Raw genomic sequence first — 15000 nt, 5'->3', positions numbered from 1 at the left:
GGTGTTGAAGTCTCTAAGGCATTCTAGTCACTGCCTCCTGCATTGCGGAGCAGCGCGTCAAAACACAAAAGAGAGAGAGACAAAAAGACATAAGATATGAATGTGACTTTTTTCTCAAAAAAGAAATCGACTGCTCAAATTAGTACAAAAAACTTTCTCGAAAATATTAATTTTGGGGATTTTTCATCAGTAGTGTATATCTGAATAAAAAACAGCTGATAAATCCCTCATACAAACGAGAGAAAGGTATAATGATAATACACGTAACAAAATGACCACTGATGATTTTTCTTTTCCTTTTTTTAACCAAAAACAAAAACAAAAAAGGACGACAAAAGAAACATACATCCACAATTCAATCTTGGCCTTTCTCATACCATTATAACTATTACTAATGTTTTCTCTTTTCTTCTTTTAAATCTCCAGCCCGTATTCTCTCACACAGTCTACAATGACCCTTACCTAAACTTTTTATTGCTTTTGGAATACCCGGTGACCCCTTTGCCCCTTCGCGATGACGTCACTGGCCATCGCCGCGGGAGGGAGTTACAAGTATGAGTTAAATAGAAATATAATAAAGATTGATTATGGAAAGGAGTGGCTATCATGGCGCGGGACCGAATGCGTGTGTATTCATCATCGTTTGATATCAAAGGAAATGGGGATTAATGTGAATAATAGGGATGCTGGAAGAATGGCTGAATGCTTTTGGAGAGACCAGTTTTATTCTTATAAAATATTGCTGGTTTGATAAGAATATGCTATTGCTATGAATGTATGGTTTGTCTTTTTTTTAATAATGGAATGTTACGTAGTCTTCTGTGATCCTACCATAAATGGAATTACAGAGGAATTGATATCACTTCATTAACATGTCAATTAGGAAACAAATGACAATAAAATAGCGATTTATATACATAAGCAAATACATCCACCGACGAAAAGAAAAAAACATCCAAAAAACAGACTTATCGGCCCACTCAATAAGGTTCATGATAGCTACTCTCGCCACAGGCATATATAAACTACGATTCAGAAAGGAAAAAAGTATTTTTTTTCTTCATCTTCTATCAAATAGTCTGTAAATATCATAGCAAGAATACACTATCAAAGAGGGCATATTCTAGGAGCGAATTCCGAGGCATTCCTCTAGCGGCGACCGTGTTCATTAACAGCCAATCAGAACTCGCCGTGAAAAAGCGTTCGACCAATCAGGATTCGATGCAGGTCGTAAGGTCGGCTAGCATGGGATACTTGACTCGGACTTTGAACCTTATGTACATCAGAAAAGAGCAAACGAACTTCCTGAGATGATTTTTTTTCCTTTCATCTTTACAATGGAAGTTTCGTTCTCAACATTATAAGTTAAATATTCGTTTATGTATAATAAGGAAGCTTTTAGAAGCACTATGATTAAGTCTCAGAAAATTGCACTTTTTTTAAAGACTAGATTATTTTTTCTTGCACTGAACACGTCTTTAGGTTCATGGCACCATAATGCTGATACATACAAGGAAATCATCATCATCATTATTATTTCTAATTGAAAACATGACAAACAATTTAACAGTTACCTCGTGTTACACTAAACACATTCTTAATATATATTCACATTAGTCCAATTCATCACAAAAAACAAAGAGCAAAACAAAAGAAAAAAAGTTTTTGTAATTTTTTTCTTTGCTTGCATGTGTATACGTGTTTGTTTGTAACTTTTTTTCTGTTCACCCCAAAAAAGGTGCAATTTTTCAAACTTTGCTCCTTTGCTAAAATTCTATTCCAAAAGGTTCCCCGGGTTTGTTAAGGAAAAATAAGGAAAAAGCGGCGACCTGCTTACCTGTCAGCCGCCTTCGTTTACTTTTGAGAAAAAAAATCTTTGATCTCAAAATCACGCTGAACACTTTGATTATCAAAATGACTAAGTTCATAAGTTGACTAGATGGTGATGAAGGTAAAAGACAATAAAGTTATCAAAATACAATAAATAATAATTCTATTTTTTACCTTTAATGCGTTTTCACCTTCTAACCTTGTGACGCATCCGACCCCGATACAGCGACCGGAGAGCCGGGCCTGAACCTCGATAGAGTAAACCTCAGGCAGACTATTTATTAGCGTGAAAAACCAAAACCTTATTAACATACCGGAGTTTCCCTTTGGAATAACTATAGACCCTCCCTTCACTTTTGAGCTACTCGGGGGCGTATTGCACATTTTTATTGCTACAAATGGTCAATGTTGCTAACTTATTGCTGAATATTAATATTGCTTAATTAAAATAGGGCTCAAGAGGGTGTAGGTAGTATGATTTTTTTTCTTTTTCTTGTTTTTTTTTTATTTCTTTATTATCATAATTCCTAATTTCGTTTGCACTTTGACTTTCCAGGCATATTGAGAGTACTGCATAAAATTGCGCATTATGTAGACTTTTGATTAGAAAGTGAATTATTAATTAATATATACGCCAGGCATGTTTGATTTGCTCTTTTTTTAATTATAACAAAGTTGATTTTTTTCCCAATTGAATCTTTCCCTCTCCTGGCTCTTAAATATTCAGGAATTATTATTACTGTTCTTGTCTTTGTCAAAGTTTAATCAAATCTTAAATGAATTCTTTCCTCGTTTTTATTTGTTTTATTTATTCTTTTCATTGTTTAATACTGCCACCTTCACCTACTTGAGTCCTGCTCTCACTCTCTCACTCTCACTCTATTACTTAAGGTTCAGTGTGAAGATCACTCTTTCGGGCCCTCGGTGACCACGCCCTTCGCGAGGGGGGGGAAGGTGGGGAGTGGAGGGCGAAGGAGAGGAATAAGGAGAGATAAGAGAGATAACAAAAGCTTACCGGAAGAGGGAAGAGGGAGAAAATTGGGAGAGAGAGGAGATAATAGATGAAAATGCGTGGAAGGATGGATGGAGGAAGTGAAGGGAAGAATAGAGAGATGAGAAAGAATTTAGAGAAAGAGAAATGAAAAGAAAACGGGAGGAGGGGAGACCAGGAGAGAGAGAGGGGAGGGTAGGGGGAGGGGGGGCAACCAGAGGAGTCTCCACAAAGAACCTAAATCCAAGACGCGAGAACCACGACTCTGACCCTTACATGCACCGTGTCATAAGGCCCACTCTCCCATACTGTAATACTTGGAGAATGAACCTTATTTACAAAATGGTTTCCGGGCAATAGGCACTGAGCCGAGGAATCTTGTCTGTGTAACCTATTATTGCATATGAAATGTGATGGTTTTTTATAAGGACATTATACATATATATTATATTATCATAAATAACTTATCGAGGAGATAATGCTGAAAAAACTTGCATATGTATATATATACTCAGCTAAATATTGCTTCATATGTTTAAAAAATAAAAGGAAACGAACCTTGCATATGTGATTAGTAAGTTATGAAAGAAAAATGTGACTTTTCATTCTTTCGTTGTAGAAAATGCGAAGAGTTGATTGTATATTTGTGAAACTTGACTAGTAGACAATATTCCTGCATTTCGAAGTATTAAAGTTATTGCTTTTGTTACTTCTACGTATTGCCTTAAGTATTAGTAGTAATAGTAAGTAGTAGTAGTAATAGTAGTATTGATTCTGACGTGTTCGCTCCCTGCTTTGGTCAGCGCAGACGAACCGGAGTCGTAGCCAGCTTGCTTTGGTATCCGGCAAGAGGGCAAGCCGCGGGCAGGGTTGCGGGCGCTTGCTTTTCCTTTAGTATTAGTTACTGCTTTGGTTAAAACTAGGTTGCAAGTCAGTCTTTGCATATTGCTTTGGTTTACACTAGATTGCAAGTCAGTAATTGCTTATTGCTTTAATTTACACACTATACTGCATGTATTAGTTGCATATTGCTTTGGTTTACACTATATTGCAAGATATAATTGCATATTGCTTTGGTTTCAGCGACTAATTCCTTATTATAACCTATGACTTAATGCCTATAAAAATCATTGCTATACAATTTGCATAAAAAGTGTATTATTGCGATAATCTAGAATAACGTTTTCTTTCCTCCCCCGCTAGTGGAGGGGGAGCGCAAGTAAATTAACCTAAGTTCATGATCTCCTTCGCTTTAGGTCTATGATACGTACAGACTAGGTCGTTTGTGAAGAGAGGTTATCCAAGATCTTGTCTGAGAAGGTGTGGCTGGCCCAAGGAAGCGGGTCAAGACGTGATGAAAAAAAGAAGTTATTTTCACAACTTTCCACAATTCTTGAAAGACAGAGATCTTCTCGAGATTAGAAAAAGAAAAAGAGGGAATAAAAGGAACTGTGGATAAAGACGATTCAGAAATCCCTTACATAAAAAAGGCTGAACTAAAGTGATCTTAGTGATTCTTAAAGAAATCTTTGGTATTTTAGCTATGTACAAGGGAAATATCATTTTATTGATTAACCTTCCAAGACATAACAGCATGCTAAGAAGGCGTCTAACAGCGAATCCATTTTCTCTCACTTTTTTTTCCTTTCTATCAAAGGATGCCCTTTTTATCACTTAATGTAAGTGGTTATGTGAGCATTAGTTTTTTTCTTAGTTTTACCTTTTTTATTAAAAAATAAATGTTATATCAAAACGCTCCCTGCTCGTCTGCTTGGATGAAAAAAATAGTTGCCATTTGTGGTAAAAGTCGAACCTGTTGCTATCAGCGAGCAGTGTTGCCAACCTGTCATCACCAAAACCAAATCTCTCTTCTTTTCCCTTTTCCAACTTTCAAATCCCAATTGGTTCATATTTCAAATATCCCATCAGATCAGAAGAAAAACAAGTAAATCAAATGTCAAAAGAGAGAGCGAACGTTCGAGAGAAATGAGAGAAAGAAATAATTCGACAGTGGAGTTAGTAAGGGCAACAGGAGTTAGGTTGGTATCACTGGCGAGGTCGAGATAAGGTGGGTGTGGTTCGGCCAAAGTGATTACTATTCATTTATACCCACTATTATTCCACCGGGATGAAAAAGCACTTCTGTTGCTGGGAGGGAAATGAGTTCTGATTCTCCTGAATTCGTAAACTGATCTATATTTTTTTCTGTTACAAGGAAAGGAGAGGAGGTTGCTCGGGAAATGGACCTTGAAATCCTGCTTGTCCGCCGAGACAAGTCTTGACATATTTACGTATTTACTCCATCTTGCGAGGGATGAATACAAGGTTTGAGTAATTAAGATCTATTGGCGTAACTCGGGAGGAAATATGATTACCTCAAGGCGGTAATGCGGCGATATAAATCACGGTAAACGAGGAGGGAAGAGGATCATCAGCACGGGGGCGAAGTCGGCCTCGATTCCTTCCCGAGGAACAAAAGAGCATCGAAAGGCCACCGTGACATTTTTACCGACCTTCCTCAAAGAGCGACTTAGCTCAGTAGAGAAACCCGTGTAATTTGTCCACGCTCTGATTCTTTACGGCCTTTTCTTTCTCATTTATTTCAAGTTAAACTGCCAGATACGAACATATTACAGAAAAACTTGCAGATAGAAAATGGAGTGGTTACTGGCGTCCGCGATGCTCCGTCGACAGCTAAATATCAGCGTGACATTTTTACCAGCGGTCTCGAGTCTCCTTGGATAGAATATTTAGAAGACTCGCCGCACACAACGATCTTTTTCTTCGCGGCGCTCTAAGTCTCTTTCTATAGAGCCGGCGGTCTACTCTGGTAATTAATTGCTTTAAAACAAGTTCGGAAACTAGATATATCCAAACGTGTAAACCAAGTTTGGAATAACGAGGGCGAAAAGGGGGAGGGTTTAGCAACTTAATGTTTCTCGTTAAACTTTACGGTAATAAAGTTTTAATTCTTGGAGGGAGGCTTTGGGGGCGGGGGTGGGGATGAGAGAGGGGGCTGGGGCTTGAGAACAGAGGGGGGGGGGAAAGGTCATTACAAGATGAAATTAACGGCGTTTGATTGGATTTGCCAGACGTGAGACGTGTACAGCTGACATATGCGTTAAAATAATAATAGTAGTAATAATAAACTTTTTAATTTAAATTTAGTAAGGAGCTGTAACGACTCGGGAGGTTTTTAAAATATAGGTAATGAGTTTTGACATTTAGGTTTTCAAGTTTTAATTTTCTTTCTCCTCTTCCTCCTTTTATTGCAAGATTATATTGCTCTCTCTTTTTACTATTCACTGTGATTGCTTTCTCTTCCGTTTCTCGATAAAAAACGTAGATATTCACATATTCATCTCTTTCTCTCTCTCTCTCTCTCTCTCTCTCTCTCTCTCTCTCTCTCTCTCTCTCTCTCTCTCTCTCTCTCTCTCTCTCTCTCTCTCTCTCTCTCTCTCTCTCTCTCTCTCTCTCTCTCATGCGCGCGCTTTCGACCTTTCCCTGTCTACTTCATTTTGCATCAGTCTTGCATTCTTTACCCTTTAGTTCGTGTTACTTCGCTCTCCGTTTCTCTCCCTCTCTTCTCTGACTTTCTCTTCTCCCTTCTTCACTCCTTTCATTTCGCCTCTTCTCCTCTTTTCTCTGTTCCGTTCTTGCAGTGTCTTATCTTTTCTCGTGTCTTTTTTATCCTCTCTTTTCACTTACTCTCTCGAAAGAAGACCGTAGAATGATAAGTGTAAGAAAATACAGACAAAAGGAATACTGACGAAATCGAAGGAAAGTGAAGAGAAAGCCATAATATCAAGCACAAGTATAAGAAAAGAGAAAGCGAGAGAGAGAGGGAGATAGATAGATAGATAGATAGATAGATAGCAGAGGCACGACACAGGCGGGACATGGCGTATTAAGTAGCATGGGGAGAGACACATATATATATATAAATATATATATATATATATATATATAGAGAAGAAGAAGGATTAGAAGAAGAAGAAGAAGAAGAAGAAGAGAGAGAGAGAGAGAGAGAGAGAGAGAGAGAGAGAGAGAGAGAGAGAGAGAGAGAGAGAGAGAGAGAGAAACAGACAGATAGAGAGGGAGAGAGAGAGACAGAGACAGAGAGAGAGAGAGAGAGAGAGAGAGTAAGACAGACAGACAGAGAGACATAGAGAGAGACAAACAGACAGAGAGAGAGAGAGGGGGGGGGGGGAGAGAGAGAGAGGAGAGAGAGAGAGAGAGAGAGAGAGAGAGAGAGAGAGAGAGAGAGAGAGAGAGAGAGAGAGAGAGAGAGAGAGAGAGAGAGAGAGAGAGAGAGAGAGAGAGAACGAAAAATCAAGAGAAACACACAAACAGACAGAAAGAGAGAGAGAGAGGAGCCAAACACACCAAACGACACACGAACAGATGAACACCCGCAGACATCGAAGAACGAAGAAGAACAAGCAGGAGAGGAGCGGGAAAGCGACACCTTGATAATTGTCACATACATCTCAACGAAAGCTAATGGCCCTCAATTAGCGAGCCCCGGCGTCCTGGGAGCGAAGATACGAACGCATGAAATAACTGTTTCAGAATGGAAGGAATGGGTGGACCAAGGGAGATATTGCAGCGTGTTAGTTTTAAAGGTGAAAGGGAATGGGGACAGATAAGGAGGGAGAGAGAGGGAGAAGGAGGGAGGGAGGGAGGGAGAGGGAGGGAGAGAGAGGGAGAAGGAGAGAGGGGGGAGATGGGGGGGAGGGAAGGGGAAGGATACACGAGAGGTGTTAAGCGATTTAATATGAGGGTTTTTTTTCTCGCTTTCTTCCTATCTCTCTCTCTCTCTCTCTTTCTCTAACAATCTCTCTCTCTTTCTCTCTCTCTCTCTCTCTCTCTCTTTCTCTCTCTCTCTCTCTCTCTCTCTCTCTCTCTCTCTCTCTCTCTCTCTCTACTCTCTCTCTCTCTCTCTCCCTCTCTCTCTCTCTCTCTCTCTCTCTCTCTCTCTCTTTCTCTCTCTCTCTCTCTCTCTCTCTCTCTCAATCCATCCAACTCTCCCTCATACCTATCTGCTTCCCTCTTCATTGCATTAATCAATTAGATATCGTTTCATTTGCAATCTCTCTCCACATAAAGGCGACATCAGTTACCATCAGACTTCAGGGTGACTCTGTACAACGTATTTAACAAAAATATTATTATGCTCGTTCAAAATTCACCAAGAATTCTTAGGAGAAGAATGGATTCGTGGTCAGATTTTCCGCCTCGTTTCTTAGCCTCACCATCATCACCATCAATCATCATTCTCCATCATCATCATCATCATTATCATCCTCATCATCATCCACATTGTCCTTCGTAATCATACATCATTATCAAGTAACTGACTCCTGATTTATACTAATGACTATGGTAATTTAATATTATTTAAGTAACTGCCGCAGCGTGTTGACTAGAGCACACTCAACGGGTGCTCGCTTAGGACGTGCTTATCGGGTTACAGGAAACGGGATATCGGAGGCAACGTAAATCATATCGATAATTGTATATTGAACAGCTGAATGACGTTAGGAAAAGGGCGATGAAAGTTACTTATGGTTTTCTTTCTCATAATCTTTCTTTCTATATTTTTTGACGTAATGATTTTGTTCTTCTAGATATTCCGTCCCTTAGGCCTCCTGGTAGCAACGCTGTCCTTCCGCGAGACACCGAAATAATCAAAATGAAACTTACACCTTTAGAAAAACTCGTAGAAAGCTCTCTAGGCCTACAATCAAATATAGTCTATCCTTTGGCTTGTTATGTAGATTCGAAAAATACTTAGAGCTACTTCAAATATCGGTTGCCTTAGGCCTAAACCTACAAAGACAAGCAAACGCATCTTGAGTATTTTTTTTTCTTCAAAATTGCGTCATAGTGGAATGTTTTTGGTATGGAATGTTTAATTAACTTTTCTTTACAATTACGTACTTATGGATTAAAAGATAACTTTTTTTAAGGGGGGGGGAGGGAGGGGGGAAAAGGTTATCATTATTATTAACTTTAAATAATCTATACAAAGTTTTTTTGTTTTGTTTTGTTTATATATATACATGCAGGAAAATTGCTTTTTTATGACCCTTTGGTCGTTGACTTCAAGTTCGTTGTCTGTGAAACGTTGTTCACGCCCTTTAAAATACCGTGAAAGAGGGCGTGGCTATTAGAAATGGGGTAAAATAACCGTAATAGTAACAATAAATAGGTAATAAATATTCATTCATCCTACAACTACGAGAACTGTGACGTTAGGGGAGCTCCTTTGCTTGACCCGGTGGCTAGAGCGTATTGAAATGTGGGTTTTGTCCGTAGATTTTCTTGCGTGGACGCCCTTCCATTTTGCCCATCTGAAAATCTCACACCAGACGCGGAAAAAAAACGTTTTGATCTTTCGATATATACCTACACATATCATGTGTATGTATATATAATTTTCTAATCACTTACATATATATAACGTCTTGTTATAGTTACACGACATCTTTATCCCTATATCTTGGACAGTTGAATAAAGATGTCTTGGTTCATATTTTTTTCTCCTATTTTGTTTTTTGTTTTTTTGAGTTTTTCTTAACAATATCAAATTTAACAAATAAGTTTCTTTTGATTACAAGGCGACGCCGCACACACAACAGAGACGCCGACAAAGACAGTGTGAATCAGACCTGAGATCGGGCCACTTCGAGCCGCGCCGAGACCTCGCCGGAGACCTCGGGCGGGCGCGCGCGCGCGAAGTGACGGAACGATTTTTTATTTCCGTTGCGACGCTCCTCCGAGACCAACTCGTGTGACGTATGGAAAAGTGACCTCGTTTCTCCTCCTTTGTGTTGACCTTTGTGACCTACTTTGACCTATGACCTGCGACAAGGACGAGCCCATGGTTGTCTTGAGATTTTGTTTCCTCTCTCTTCCTTTTCTTTTTTCTCTCTTCCTGACTGTCTCCCTTGAGGTGTGAAGGTGCGGGAATTCGGGAGAGGAGGACTTGGGCGATGGGGAGGGGGCGTGGGCGTGGGGGGGAGACGTGGGCGGCGATGGCAGCAATGCTGTGATAGCGACTGATGGGCGTGCAAGAGAGTTCCCGTTGCACTTTGTGTTTTGCCGTTGTTGTTGCTTCCCTCTTCCTTCGTGTCCCCGCGTGGAGCGCTTCCTGCTTCCCCTCTTCGTCTTCCTGTTCCTCTCTCTGTCGTGTCCTTCGTTCAGCTCGCTCTGTTCCTTCTCGGTTCTCTTGGGTCGGGACGGTGGGTTTGTACGGTTCAGGCGGTGAGCGGGATGGAGCGGAGGCTGCGCGGAGAGAAGCTAAGGCGGCTCTGGCGTGGAGGGCGGGAGAGGCATGTCCTTGAAGCACGCGGACTCGTAGTGCTTGTTGAGGTACGACTTGAGGGCGAAGGACTTGTTGCAGCGCTTGCACCGGAAGTTCTTGAGCTGGGAGTGCGTCTGCATGTGCGCGCGCAGGTTGGATCGGTCGGCGAAGGACTTGCCGCAGTGCGCGCAGCCGAAGGGCTTCTCGCCCGTGTGCGAGCGCATGTGGCCCTGCAGGAGCCAGGGGCGCGAGAAGGCCTTGCCGCACACGCCGCAGCGGTGCGTCAGGTTATGCGTCAGCACGTGCATGGCGAGCGCCGGCATGCTGACGTAGGCCTTGCCGCACACGTGGCAGCGGCGCGCGTTGCCGGAGTCCAGGTCGCGGTGCGTCTGCTTGTGGCGCGACAGGTTCGACGACGTCGCGTAGTGCTTGCCGCACTCCGAGCACGTGTAGCGCTGCTTCTCGCCGGGGTCGACGCCGCGCCGCTTGCTGCGCCCGTCGCTCACGAAGAACGCCTCGTACGTGTAGGCCACCGTGCACGGCTTCTTGCCGTCGGCGCCCTCGTCGCGCTGCTCGGCCGCCGCGCCCGCCTCGCCGCCGACGCCGCCGCCGCCGACAGCGCCGCTGCTGTCGGCGGGGCTGCCGCCGTGCAGGTGGTAGGCGGGCGGCGGCGCGGGCGGAGGCGAGTGCGGGGAGTGCGGGGGCGCGTGGGGGAGGGGGTGCGGGTGCGGGAGAGCGTGGTGGTACTCGAGGGCCGCGTGCGGCGCGTGCGGAGAGGGCGGCGTGTGCGGGGGCGAGTACTCGGCCACGCGGGCGGTGGACAGGTCGAGGATGGCGTGGGCGGTGCTGAGGTCCTCGGGCGGGCGGTCGTAGAGCGCGGGCGGCCGCGTGGTCAGGTTGATGGGCTCCTCGGGCGGGTCGGGGCGCACGTCGTACTGCGGGCACAGCGGCGCCAGCGACACCAGGCCGCCCGGAGACAGCCCGCCCAGGCTCTCCGTGGGCGTGAGGGCCCGGCCATGGGCGTCGGGCGAGGGCGTCAGAGGGAGGGCGACGGGCCCAGGGGGGCTGTAGCCGCGTCCGTCTCCATACCCTGTGGGAGGGAGAGAAACACGGGATTCAGTTGGTGGCGCTGGACGGCACGGGAATAATAATGAAAGTGACAGCAGTGATAAAAGTAATGATTATAATGATAATAATAATGGGTGATAATAAAATAGAAACAAAGAACAATACAGAATGCTAAAAATATTAATAAAAAAAAGAAAAGTTGAGGAGATAATAGACAGGTTTCGGAAAAAACAGGGGCGTCTCTCTCTCTCTCTCTCTCTCTCTCTCTCTCTCTCTCTCTCTCTCTCTCTCTCTCTCTCTCTCTCTCTCTCTCTCTCTCTCTCTCTCTCTCTCTCTCAGTCGTCTGTACTGAAGTGGGACTTGAAGTTGGAGTGTAACACAAGTTCGACCAGAGGAGGCTAAGTAGGAGGGGGGTATTGTGGGGGAAGAAGAAGGAATGGAGGAGAAAGAGAAAGAAAGAAAAAGAGAAAAAGATGGAGGAGGAGAGAGGAGGATCACAAACAGATGAGGCGAGGGAGAATAAGAATGATAATAGGAAAAATGAACAATCTGCTTAGTGGTAATAAGAGAAAATGAAGATGATTTTGATGGCAATAATAATGATGATGATGATGATAATGATCATGATAATAATAATAATAATAATAATAATAATAGCAATAGTAATAACACAAGAAGAAGAGAAAGTGCCAGAGAAAAAAGGAGGTAGCAATAAACTAGGTAATGGAGATAGAAGGAGAAAGAATAGGAAGAAAAAGAAGAATTATTAAGACTACATCAGCTTCCGTTTAAGAAAACATAGTGAAAATATAATTCTGGCAACTGTAATCAAAGTTATCATCTACTTCTTGGCTAAATATAATTTATGAAAGACGCATAATCATTAATACTTAATTCCACTTAGAAAGCGAACAGCGGAACTAAATCCCAACCTTAATAAAAATTTATTCATGTATGCATACCGTTTCTCGCTTGCGTAGACCATTTTCTGTATCCATTCATAATTCTATTGTCATTTTCTTGAATACGTTCTAGATCAGCAAAGTCGTATAAGCGACCTAAATGAGTTGCTTAATCGACAATAATTCTCTTTTTACGTCCTTACTTTTTCTCTCTTTAATTCTTTTCTTTATCGTCAATCACAGACAAAGACACGCAGAGAAAGAGCCGGTGGATCGTTATCTCGGTCTGTCTCAATGCGGTGATAACGATAAAGTTACGTTATCGTCGCAAAATGTCCGTTTTAGACCACGCTTATCCTTTACGGTGTTACTGTCTTGGAGGTTCTCGTAATTACACATTTGTCTGTTTTAGTGTCTGCTATTATTGCGTTAGTGAAATTTTAATGAAACACGTCACATCGTTAAGAATAGACTCACACATGCACATCACGTACGCTTGCATACTTGCATACACACAGACACAAATAAATGACAATATATAATAAGAGAACACGGAAAAATACTCCTAACTTATCGGTTTCTTTGTGTTTCCTTATGTGTATGTGTTTGCATGTGCAGTTCCTTCTTAATGCATGTTTGTGTACGTGCATATTCATGGCCGTTTGTGCGTGTTTGTGCTCGTGGGTGTGAATGTGTATGTTATCAAAGCGCAAAAATATTTCCTCATAAAATTGTTGCAACTGCGAAGTAACTTTATAGCAATCCTGCAATAAAAATCCGTCCCACTCTATAAATAGACGATAAAAACGACTCTTGCAAAAATGGGTCGCATTACTCAGCGACAAAACAAACAGATAAATAAAGAAAAACTGCAAAAAATAAGTGATAGCAATGCAAAAGACTAAAAATACGATAGAGAAGAATGCAGTCTCTCGATTCACCAACAGACAAAGTACGAAATCCAATATGGAATCAAACACTATTCTTTACCCATGAAACGACCACCATAAAAGTTACAAAAAAAAATTCTCTAATCCGAGCGTCATTGAACCTCAAACACAAAATAACGAAAATAATAGGAAAGGAAGAAACGAAGCTCCAACCCTAAGAGAGCGGAGGAGAAAGAAGGACGGATGAATGAGATAAAAAGGGATCCAACACCCTTGCCGGGAGTGTCACGATCCCAAGGAGCTTTACGGCGAAACTATTCCTTGGAGGATTCTCCTTATTCCCGCTAGAGGCGCTGCTGATGCTTCCACAATCTCCCTCTTTCTTCCTTTTTTTTTATTACATCTATTCTTCAGGCATATTATTGTCGTTTTATCTATTATACCGCCCGTTTAACCCCCCAAAGTCTATCGATAAATCCTCGGCGATCGCGCGATAGGATAATAGATATTAGAGAATTGGATTAATAAAAAAGACGCGGGATGTCAGTCAGACAAAGCGGGGGAGAGAGAGAAAGGGAAAACGGGCTCCTTAAACTCAACGCCGTGAAAACACACGCGCGGCCTTTACTTTCAAAGCCCCCGATCCGAACCTATGCCATAAACCCAGAAAATAGGCCATTCCGAGTACAATTTCTCCCACACGGGATTCGAAAGACCCCACGAGGGGAGAGAGGGAAGGGGAGAGGGGAGAGAGGACCAGCTGAGGGGAGGGAGGGGGAGGGGAGAGAGACGGGAGGGAGGGGAGGGTTCTCATCAGACATTCCTCCGGCGTTGGCACTAAGACAATGCCAACATCGATTCTGTCTTCTGCATCCGACGTCCGAAACCTTCGACGCGAGCAGGCGAAAACTCGGGAGCTCATTCTTCCTCTCGCCTTCCCCTCCCTCCCTCGCCGAAGCCCAAGCCAACGGCGGGGAATCGGACGTTTATTTAGTAATTGAGCGGTGGGGAGGGGAAGGGGAGGGGGAGGGGGAGGGGGAAGAGGGCACGGAGGGGGAAAGTGATAGGACTGGGGGGGAGTTCGAGAAAAAAAAAGAACTCATAGCGTGAAAAGTTTCACTCCCTCCCCCTCAAAAAGTATAATTTCTAAGATTACTGTTGAGATATACTTCGCAACGAGGCCCCTGTTGCTCGAGGTCGGTCCGGAACGCGAGTGTTGCTCCGCGGGCGTCTGCAACACGTGCTCCTGCTCTGCTCCTTTCTCTTGCCCCGAATAATAAGCATAAATTACTTCTATGAGGTGATAGTTATAAAAAAATAATAATGAGTGATAAGGATGAAAGTGATATAATGAAGGTGAAACTGGTGATAGTGATGACGATGGTGAAGATGATGATGAGGGTGATGGTGATAATAAAGATGATAATAGTGATGATGGTGATGATGAGAGTGATGATAATTATGATGACGCAAAATACTACAGCTACAATTTACAGTAGCGATAAAACTATTAGCAAATATAAATGATCTGATAACAACTGTAACAAAATTCAACCAATGAAGATAACGACAACCATGACAAGCACAGATAATAAGAGTCAAAATAACCATAAAATCAACATAAAAAACACCAATAACAAGCCAACAACACCCCCCCCCCACCAAACCACCACCCCCCCCACCTCCATCCCCCCCACCTCCCGGACGTGTAACAGACAGGCTTTGGAGTGACAGCCGGAGTACCCCCCCCCCCCCGGTACGGCGTAACCCGGGCTTGGATCTCGGGCTTGGGGGATCTCTCGCGCCTAATGAGGGCGGCGCTGGGGCTGGGGGGGGGGGGCGCCTCAGCCCGAACTGCGCCCGGGTGTTCAAGGCTTGGCGGTGCGGGTGTGGGTCTCGCTCGGTCGGAATCGCACTCGCTTACCGTGTATGTTTATATGTGCACATACTCATACACACAAACACACACACACACAAACACACAAACACACACACACACACACACAAACA

General features: G+C 43.1%; 1 protein-coding gene across 1 annotated transcript in view; it reads right to left on the bottom strand.

The window, feature by feature from the left end:
- Positions 1-7826: 7826 nt before the first annotated feature.
- Positions 7827-15000, bottom strand: part of LOC113823267 (transcriptional repressor scratch 2) — a 58550-nt gene continuing 51376 nt past the window's right edge. The window contains exons 4-5 of the mRNA XM_070113499.1: positions 13619-13640; positions 7827-11220 (exon numbers count right to left, since the gene is read on the bottom strand). Of these exons, the coding sequence (XP_069969600.1) occupies positions 10127-11220; positions 13619-13640 (1116 nt within the window). The 3' untranslated portion in view covers positions 7827-10126. The remainder of the gene's footprint in view (positions 11221-13618; positions 13641-15000) is intronic.

The sequence above is a fragment of the Penaeus vannamei genome, chromosome 34, assembly GCF_042767895.1.
Source record: "Penaeus vannamei isolate JL-2024 chromosome 34, ASM4276789v1, whole genome shotgun sequence".
Taxonomy (NCBI): domain Eukaryota; kingdom Metazoa; phylum Arthropoda; class Malacostraca; order Decapoda; family Penaeidae; genus Penaeus; species Penaeus vannamei.
The sequence above is the reverse complement of the archived record's forward strand: the minus strand, read 5'-3'. Positions and strand labels throughout refer to the sequence as shown.